The 9,794-nt window shown below is 37.9% G+C and overlaps 1 protein-coding gene across 1 annotated transcript in view; it reads right to left on the bottom strand.

Annotated features, from left to right (window-relative positions):
- The window catches only part of MMRN1 (multimerin 1), a 50,576-nt gene extending 45,706 nt beyond the window's left edge, over positions 1-4,870 (bottom strand). Inside the window, exon 1 of the mRNA XM_004590571.2 lies at positions 4,219-4,870. Coding sequence (XP_004590628.2) covers positions 4,219-4,799 — 581 coding nt within the window. The 5' untranslated portion in view covers positions 4,800-4,870. The remainder of the gene's footprint in view (positions 1-4,218) is intronic.
- Positions 4,871-9,794: the final 4,924 nt, after the last annotated feature.

Consider the following 9,794-nt stretch of genomic DNA (forward strand, 5'->3'; position numbering starts at 1 on the left):
TTAATATAAAGGTGTGTTTCTCTTTAGAAGGCCACAGCAAAGGAGCACAATCCCCTTTCAGTGTCATTAAGCCTAGTTACAACTTTGCAAATAATATGTGACTTTTAACTGCTTTGATTCTACATGTTTCAAATCTCTTTATAAGTCATACAAACAGGCATTAAAGTGTTTTCTGATACACATTGTGACTATGTCTGCTTTTATTTCAGTTTCATTCTCATAAAAGGCTGAATTTATTTGTATATGTCAGAGTGTTTGGTGGTTCACAATCAATATGAAATAGTTGTTGGAAAATTCCTGATGTTTGGATCATCTTACCTCATTTCACATAATCTCCTCCCAGAAAGGCTCACCGACCCTGTTTGGAATGTTCAAAATGGGTAAGCCATTGCGCTATTACATGCTCTCAGGAACATTATCCCCAATGTCTGTCACTTTCTGATTTAACATCAGCAGTTGTCACACATTGCTTTTCCTCCACAGAACCTTCACATTGTACCGTAGCTTCAGGAAAGGCAACATATGTAAAAGCTTTAGTATACTGCTGTATGACTTCCATTGGAGACAGACTACATGTTCAGAAAATATTTGTCCAACTCATAAATACATTAATTCTAATTTTGTCTTTTTATTCTGCTTATTTGAAAGTGCTTGCTCATTGACTGCATTCACTCTGCCGGACAAGAGACCACAGGTCTATTTTTGACAGTTTCCTACAGTGCTAACATAGGAGAAAATACAAGATGAACCCCAGATAAGCCACACAAATCCTGTAGAAAAGAACTTGCCATAGTCACCAGTATGCCCTTTAGTAACAATTATTATAAAATTGCAACAATAAACCCAAATACCAGTAACAACAATCTAAAATAATTTTATCCTAAACCAATAATTTTTAAGGACAAATAGGAACATTGATTTGAGGGGGGTTATTCTTTACAGCCCATATTGACTCTCATATTTTGCATTTCATTGTTGACTAGATGTTTGCCTGGATTATACAGAGACTGCTAACATTGAAAATGTATACTAATAAGCAAACAGAAGAAAATGTTCATTACAATTCTTCTGATGGAAAAACTCATGGAGAGGTATAGGAGCAGTTACAAGGCTTCCTCACAGCTTGAGAAGGCCGCCTGGAGATTTTATCATTGAGTGAAAATAGAGTTGAAGAAAACAACACCATGCTGATGGATAAAAAGTACAGGGAAGCTGAAGGAACAGCACACTGTTGACTGGAGGACCAGATTCAAACAGGTTGGAAGATGTGGAACATGATGGTGGGGTGAAAGGCAGCAACCAGGTCAAGGGTGGCATCATGTGACCGCACAGGGCATCTGGGAAGTGTTTTCTAGCTAAGCAACAGCTTTCAAAACTCCATAATCCAGAAAGTGAACTGCTCCTTTCTACTTTGCTACTCAGGAAAATAGACTGTACCTGAATATGGAGTATAATGTTGGCATTGAGAGCCGTGACTCTGAAACTGGTCAGCTTGTGCTCGAATCCTTATACTGACACCTGCTAGCTAAGCACTTTAGGAACATCAGATGCTCTGAAGAAATACCAAGATCTTTCCTGTCTTTGAGGAGCTGTGACAAAAATGAGTGAAAATACACACACACATGCATGCACACACATCACTACAATATAGTAACAGGAATGGTGCCATATATATGTCACTTCCTATTATTAGTAGTGCTAATAGCAGTATTTGCTAATCAAATGAAAATAAGTAAGACTTCTTTTGCTTTATCAAAGTTTCATTATGTTCACATTGTCTAAAGAGAAGAGACCTAGTCATTCTCAAATTGTCATTTGCATGGCTTAATGAGAAGAAACCTCGACTGTAATACAAAGAATTGTTCAAAGAAAACCTCAGACTTTTCAGAACCCCAAGTTCTGCAATCTCCTTAGAGACTGTAGAGTGTAGTTGCTGGAAAACCCATAGACGTAAGTTCTGTTCAGCAAGTTACACTTATGTGTTTTTCACATAACACATATCAAACGTTTCCAAAATCAGATATTTATTTTGGTATTAACTATTTGCACAACATATTATTTATAGGATGAAATTATTGTTATTCATTTAATCCTATGCATTCCCAGAGTCTAGCTCAGTGTTAGGCACATGATATGCAATTTATGAAGAATCATCAAATAAATTATTGCCAGGCTTTGAATATGAGGTGTAAAACAATTAGCATTTATTCAAAACTAACTTGAAACCTTTAACTTCTAATTTGAATTATAACAAATTGTATACCACATTCTCCATATAATAGACAACTTGAGGTTTTATTTTTATTTTATTATATTTTTGTTTGATTTTCAAAACTGTTAAAATCAATTAACTATCACATCTCTAGAAATTTCACAATGATTACCTACGAATATTTTAGGAATTCCAATTGTAGAGGAAAACTGAATCACAAACTTCAACAAAATATGATGACTAGATATGATACATGGAAATAACTAAAAGAAGGCTCTTGAGAAATAGTAATTTGTTATTATTTAATAGACGGAATTCTGTTTTTTTCCAAAGTGGAAAGATTAACACAGGTTTGCCACATGATTGACAAAATATACTTATTCCAACTTAAAGATTCTGTAATCTGTACTCTCTGTTTTCTAGTTAATTGGACTTCCTCTAAACCCCAAGTGACTGAGATGATAAGATTTACTTGTACATTTTGAAAAATTCTACAGCCAAACACTCTGAACAAATACTTACATAATAAATAATAAAGACATAAATCTGTTATTGGCTTACAGCCTTCTCATTGTTTAACCCTTAATCTTCACATAAACACCAACATTAACAAGATGGCTTTTATAGCGAGTGTTACCTTAACTCAAATTTTGTTATATGAGTGTATTTCAAAAGATTAAGGAAATGGACATTGGCTTTTAATTGCATTTTTCTAAACTTTTTCAAGTGTGCATGTATTTTTAGTAAGAACTTGACTCAATCTAACTCCCCAAGTTGGAACTGTTATCTTGAAATTATTTTATTACAGGTAAAAGGTATTTTGAAATTTAGTTTTAGGACCCGGCAGCGTGGCCTAGCGGCTAAAGTCCTCGCCTTGAATGCGCCAGGATCCCATATGGGCGCCGGTTCTAATCCCGGCAGCTCCACTTCCCACTCAGCTCCTTGCTTGTGGCCTGGGAAAGCAGTTGAGGACAGCCCAAAGCTTTGGGACTCTGTACATCTGACTTTGTAATAAAAAAATAATAAAAATCTTAAAAAAAGAAATTTAGTTTTATAAACACTAAACTTTTAGTGTCCCAGATATAGAGATAACCTTGCATATCAAATGAACAAGTATTGAATGAGCTATGTATGTTCTCTTTGCTTATTTCCTTAGGTTTGGTTTTTGGTTCTTTTGGAAATCTTTAATAATATGTAGCTCTACTAGTTATTTTACTTTAACAATTCAAATTTGTCTAGTTTTATATAAAATCATATTATAATTATTATTATATCATTGTTATTTTGATTGATTACATTCATGGTGATAGCACACCTTAATACAGTTACAACTTGAGTAGAATATGATTTGTTGAATATTCTGTGTACAGCATGCATACAAATGTCTTAATAACTTGAAACTTTCTGACTGCTCTCTCATATCCTATCTGTATTTTACATATAAAGAAACTTAAATTCATGGAGACCAAGTGATTTTAATTTAGAGTTCTGTAACTCCATAGTGCTGGAGATAGGATTGCTATCTGACCCAGTTATCCAGAGTTATCAAGTATAACTCAGCTTATTTGGTTTGATCCCAGCGAACTGTATACCTTCCATAAGATCATTACTGCAATGTTTTTAAAACTAGTCATTCCCAACTTTACTTTTTTCCTCAAGCTTTGTGAGTAGAACTATCAGCACAATGAATATATCAAAAGTTGAATTACAGAAACTATTATTTCCCTCTCCGCCTAAATGCGAGTACTTTGGTAGTAACCAGCCCAACTAAATTCATCTCTAGAAGTGGACAGAAAAGTGATTTTGGGTTTGTTCAGTTGAGCAAAGTGGCTGTAGTGTATTTATTCATCTTTTTTTGTTAGACAAGAAGATAACTGTATATAACTGATACAGTGCAACGACAACTAGGAACTGAATTTTCTTCAACCTCATGTTTAAACTGTTAGCATGTGATCTGGTAGACCCTATAGGCAGAGAAAAGAAAAAGAGAAAAGAACGTTTCTTACTTTCCTCTAGTTGTTTCAAAACTTGACTTTGAATGGCCAGGTCCTTGGCTTCCATTGCTGTCCACTCTGCTGAGGGATGCCTCCCGGGGGGATAGCGTGCTTGTGCTTGCGGATGAGTTTTGATACTTCATTTGCTGCTTTGACTTACTGGCAAAGCTCTGAAGAAATTTCAGTGTAGCATTGGAAAGTGCTACTGACTCTGCTCCAGGCTTGAACTTGACACTCAACTGTTTCTGGAGAGAAGGATTTTGTAACTTGACTTCTTTGATCACTTCAGTGGGTGCAGGAGTTTGGTCTCTCACATTCTCCGCTGGTGCACCTGTCTCTAAGAATGGCCGTGCTGACTGTGGCAGATTCTCTTTAGAAGTTCCCTCTTCACGAATTGAGGCTGTTTCTACTAACATGGGCTGTGTAGTCGGCAACACTTGGAAACTCTGTGTTTCGTTGGGAGCAACTGGGGCAGAAGTTACATTCTGAGAGTTTTCATGCTCAGGCGCAGTCCAGGAGTGCTCAGTATGGTGAAGCCCAATGCCTCCACTCCATACACTGGCAAGCAGGACCAAGATTCCTGCTCCCTTCATCTTAGTCCTCCGCAATGGGAAATCTCATGGGAAATTGCAGGCTGAAGTCCTGCTAGCTGCTTCGGTAGCTCTTCCTACACTGACCCTGCTGTGACAAATCTTCACCAGTCGGAGATGTGTAGGGGAAGCAGGGTTTCTGTGTTCTGCAGTGGAGTCAGGAAGTCTGTTTCCTGTTTCTGTAGGCTTTTCTGTGATCTGTGACCTCTGGTAGGAATGATCGATGGAGGTGGTGAAGGGTCTCTGACAAAGCTAAGAGTCAATGGGAGAACACAGGCAATGATCATCAGAAAAAAACTGTGGAAAAACACGAAGTGACTTTCCTTTTCCAGGTACACACACATCTCAGTGAGGTCAAACAGAAACTGCATGTTGATGACAGAGAGAATGGGGTTTGGCTTGCATAAGCTCAGCGAATGAATTAACATTTTGTTCTATTACATGGGGGAAATTGAGGGGAAAAATTGATGACAATCCTTTTCCACCATTCACAGTTTTACATTACATTTTGTTCAAGTGCATATCTACAGAGAGAGAGAGGGGGGTAAACAAAATGTTTGCAGTATTTCTGTCCTTCCATCTGTATATAATAGACTTGATTTTTGAAAATATTCTCGCCATTTTTGTATATACACCTCAGTCATACCATAATTGGATTTAAAAAGGACATAAGGAACTTTAAATTTAAAAATTAACACTTTAAATTTTGCTCTTATAATTTCCACCAATGATATGAACTACGAAAGTGAACAATCAGAAATTTATTTTCTTTACTTTTAATGCAAGCTAATAATATGCCACTCAGGCATAGAAGAAGGAAACAATGAAGCGATAGAAAACTAGATTAAAACAGGATTATATACGTTTCCTTTGGTTATTTTTCTAGGAGCAGTGTTTCATGGGGTTTATAATTGCATATCTACAGCAAATCTCTGATCCTCATGCTTCAATTAAATTCTCTCATCTGTGAAAATGTCATAGCAGACCCTTAGGACAACTCATTCATTCATTCACATATTCATTTATTTAGTAATTACTTAAACTGCCAGCCTGTACAAATCATTCTCTTAGGCACGGGAATGAAAGGAAAGGGTGAAAATTCCCAGGTGTCAATTTGCTTGCAGTCTGTTACATGTTATCTGATGGCTAGATCCCTGTGTAATTAATCTTCCTGCCAGCCTCTGTGCCAAATATTAGGCTTTTGGTAAATATTCAGCCATGAAATCTTTTCTTTCAGAAACAGAAAATTGGAGACATGGTGTCTCTGGTTCCGCATCATAATAAGTATGTGGTCATTTTTATAATCCTGATCCAAGCATACCAGCGTTTGAAACAAGATTATTAATTTTTCCCTAAACTAAGTAATTCTTTTCTCTTCCACAGTCTTGGCCACTCATTTCAATTGAGCACATTTTTGACCCGTTGGAGAGCATACAATGTGGGGTTATTCAAACTGAGACACAATAATAAGCAATCCCAATTGGCTTTGATATGGAATACAAAGCAGCCATTTCTTAGCTACTCCACAGAACAATACGCAAATTGTGAATTTCTAAAAGAGCAAAAAATTATTCAAAGACAATCCAGGCAGTAATTAGCTACTAAAAGCAGCAGTGAAACTGCACAATCTTCCACAATACAAAAGTAGTTTTCAGTACTACAAAAAGGCATTGCAACTGCTTTATCTGAAAACGACAAAAACAATTAACTCTGACTTAGTGCAGAATAGTAATTCAGTAAAATCCAAGTCAAATAGTTTTATTTAGTGTGCAATTTTAAATGAAATACCTTCGATGATGTATGGATAGATTATCTTGAATGCTTTTAAAAATAGCCATATTGGACCTCACAATCACTTTTCTTCTGTCATTTAAAAGACCAATTTGGTCTTGGTCAGGATAAGTGAACTTCAGTGGTAAAGGGTCACTCATCGAAGCTGTAACTCATAATCAAAAGGTAACAGAAATAGAAGGGAGCTAAGCCATTCATTTCAACTCTTGTAAGATATTGACTAATGATACCATTTACTCATTTCCATTCTAGCTTACAAGTGACCTTATCATCAAAGGTTAAAGGTTCTGTATCTCATTATTGATCTACTAAGCCACCTTAATGTTGCATCTCCCCAGAGAATCTCCAGTACAGTCAATGGTCTTCTGTGTGTGGATCAGCTGTTAATTGGAGGCATAAAACATTTGTACTGAAAAACAGTCAGAGGCCTCATAAAAATTCTGCTCCCTGAGAGTCATTATCACTGATCAAACAGCAATTAAAGAAATATTATACTCTTAGGATGATTGCCTTCAAACACTCTGTTCATTCACTCTAGAAACTCCAAATACTTACTGTTCGATTAAACCAAGCCATCAGTTTTGTTTTACATTGCCCCTTATTCTCCTTAGAAGTTTAATGATAAATAAAACATTATATTTTGTGCTATCCAGATGATTTTTGTGTCTTCTTTTCATTGCAGCATAGGAAATTAAACATATACTGCAAGATGGATTATTTCTCAGGATAATGGTTTTGGGAAATCAAGGTGGGTCTCTCACATGGGTCACAGAAATGTATTTTGGCCACAATCATCACTGCCTCTTAGGGTCTGCATTAACAGGAAGCTTGAATCAGGGATCAAATTCAGATACTCCAACACGAGAAACCATTAGGTTCAATGTTTACTCTCCCTGGGTTTTCTTTCTGCTTCCTAGTTCCTTGACTAGATACTGGGGAATTCAAACTTTGGACATAACAATGGGTATATGTAATATGAGATCCAAGAATAAAAATCTTTTCTCAAGAACCAGAAAATTACCAGTCTGGAAAGATTAAAACAACAACAAAAACAACAACTTGTAGAAAATAGCTGTCCTACTCCTACCAAATAACTTAGGATAAAAAGTTTGCTCCTGCCAGTGAAGGCTGAATGGAGCTGTAGACTTTCACCTTGCAGATGGTAAGGTACCCATACTCATGTCCTGCTGCTGTAGGAAGTGCCAGGGAATTTCAGTAAGAAAGCCAGATACATCAAGAGGGCTCCACTGAACATGCTTCCACAGCCTTCCAGAGGCACAGAGAAGCGCAAGGGCAGAGAAACAGATGGCTATAAGCCAAGCTATACCCTTCCTGGATTGGTCCTCAAAGGAATGGAGACATGACCAATGGTTGGAGAGGTGTATGTCAGGGACTAGAAATCCAGGTATGAATATTACAAAGAGAACTTATTAGACATTTTAGAAGATGACTTCCAACTGAACAGAAGACCATCTACAGTGGTGTATCATCTCTTTACACTCCCTTAGTAGGAGGACTCCCCACAATACCAGACAGATGAGAATGGCAGCTATTTAGACAAACACTCATAGCCCTGTGCAGGAGGAATGGCACACTGAGAAAAGATACACAGGGCTGTGTTCAGGAGTAGAGTGAACTGGCAAGGTCCCCTGTAGCAAGCGTTGTGATGGCAAGAGTGTGAGGTGCTTCCTGGCTCCCATGAGAACACGTAACTGGCTTGACTGAATGACTCTAAAGCTGGTAAGGAACTGAGGGCCACTACTTAGGGATTAGCAAGCAAAATTTGTGGTCCCCTTGATAAGGAGGGTGTTCTCGTCTGGGAGCCCTTATCCCCTGCAGCAGAGTGGGAAAAGGAACTTGTGGTTAGGATGTGAATGTCCTCTGCAGTGCAACACTGCATTTTAATTGTTGGCCTCACATCACACAAAGTTGTTTAGTTGTTTTTCCCCTGTGTCACAAAAGATAAGGAGCTCCTCAGAACCTGCCCTGTGCTCACATCCCTGGCTTAGTTTAAAGGAGAATCCTGATCAAGACCTCAGAATATTTTAAGATCACAGTGTCTGGGGCCATCCCTGTGTCATACAGGATTACGTTTCTTCCTACATGCCAGCATTTCCTGTAGACCATGGCTGCTCTGCTTCCAGGGAAAACAGTGGATGATGGCCCCAAAATTTGGACCCCTGCACCCACTTAGAAGATTTGGATAAAGCCTCTGGACCAGCTTTGGCCATTGAAACCACTTAGGGAGTGAACTAAGAGTTAGAAGACCTCTTTATCTGTCTCTAGTTCTCTAAATCTGCCTTTTAAACAAAATAAACTATCCTGCATTAGTAAAGGAAAAATAAAGATATCTTCAGTTAGTATCTTCATTTGTCTTTCAAAGATCTATACTCTAAGAAATATGAAAGAAAGCCTTCAATATAAAGAGAAGTGGGATTGATGACGTTTGTAGTGAAAACTGGAAAGGCAAGAGCGCAAGCTCTGTAGAAGCATGGTCTTCCACATTTGTAAGAGGGCTTTTATGCTATAGGCAAAGGGTAAAATATTATGTGAAAGTACATGGGGATACATTAAAATGTGTTTTTTTTAATTGCTAGAACAAAAAATGTAACCTTATGTAAAGTGTAATAATTTAAAAGTATGCAACCAGGGATCACTGCAATGCATTATGGAAGCACTTCTGCTCCAACTCCCTTCTGAAGCAGTTGGGAAAGCAGCAGATGACTGTCTCAGTGCCTGTTCCCCCCACTGGAGAGACCTGGATGGAATTCCCGGATCCTGGTTATGGCAAAGCCCAAATGGCTTGCAACCATTTGGAAATAAAGTAGCAGATAGATTTCCCTCCTCTCTCTTTCTCTTTTGCTCTACTTTCAAATAAATAGATAAATCTTTTTTTTAAAGGTATATTTATTTTCACTGGACGGCAGATACACAGAGAGAAGGAGATATAGAGAGGTAGATCTTCCTTCTGTTGGTTCACTCCCCAAGTGGCCAGAGTTGAGCCAATCTGAGGCCAGGAGCTTCTTCTGAGTCTTCCAAGCAGGTATAAGGTCCCAAGGGGTTGGCTCATCCTCTACTTTTTTCCCAGGGCATAGGCAGGGAGCTGGAATGGAAATGGAGCAGCTGGGATACAAACCAGTGCCCACATTGCCAGGATAAGGATTTAACCACTCAGCCAGCACACCATACACCAGGCCCATAAACAGT

This window comes from Ochotona princeps, chromosome 7 (genome assembly GCF_030435755.1).
Source record: "Ochotona princeps isolate mOchPri1 chromosome 7, mOchPri1.hap1, whole genome shotgun sequence".
In the NCBI taxonomy this organism is placed as follows: Eukaryota; Metazoa; Chordata; class Mammalia; order Lagomorpha; family Ochotonidae; genus Ochotona; species Ochotona princeps.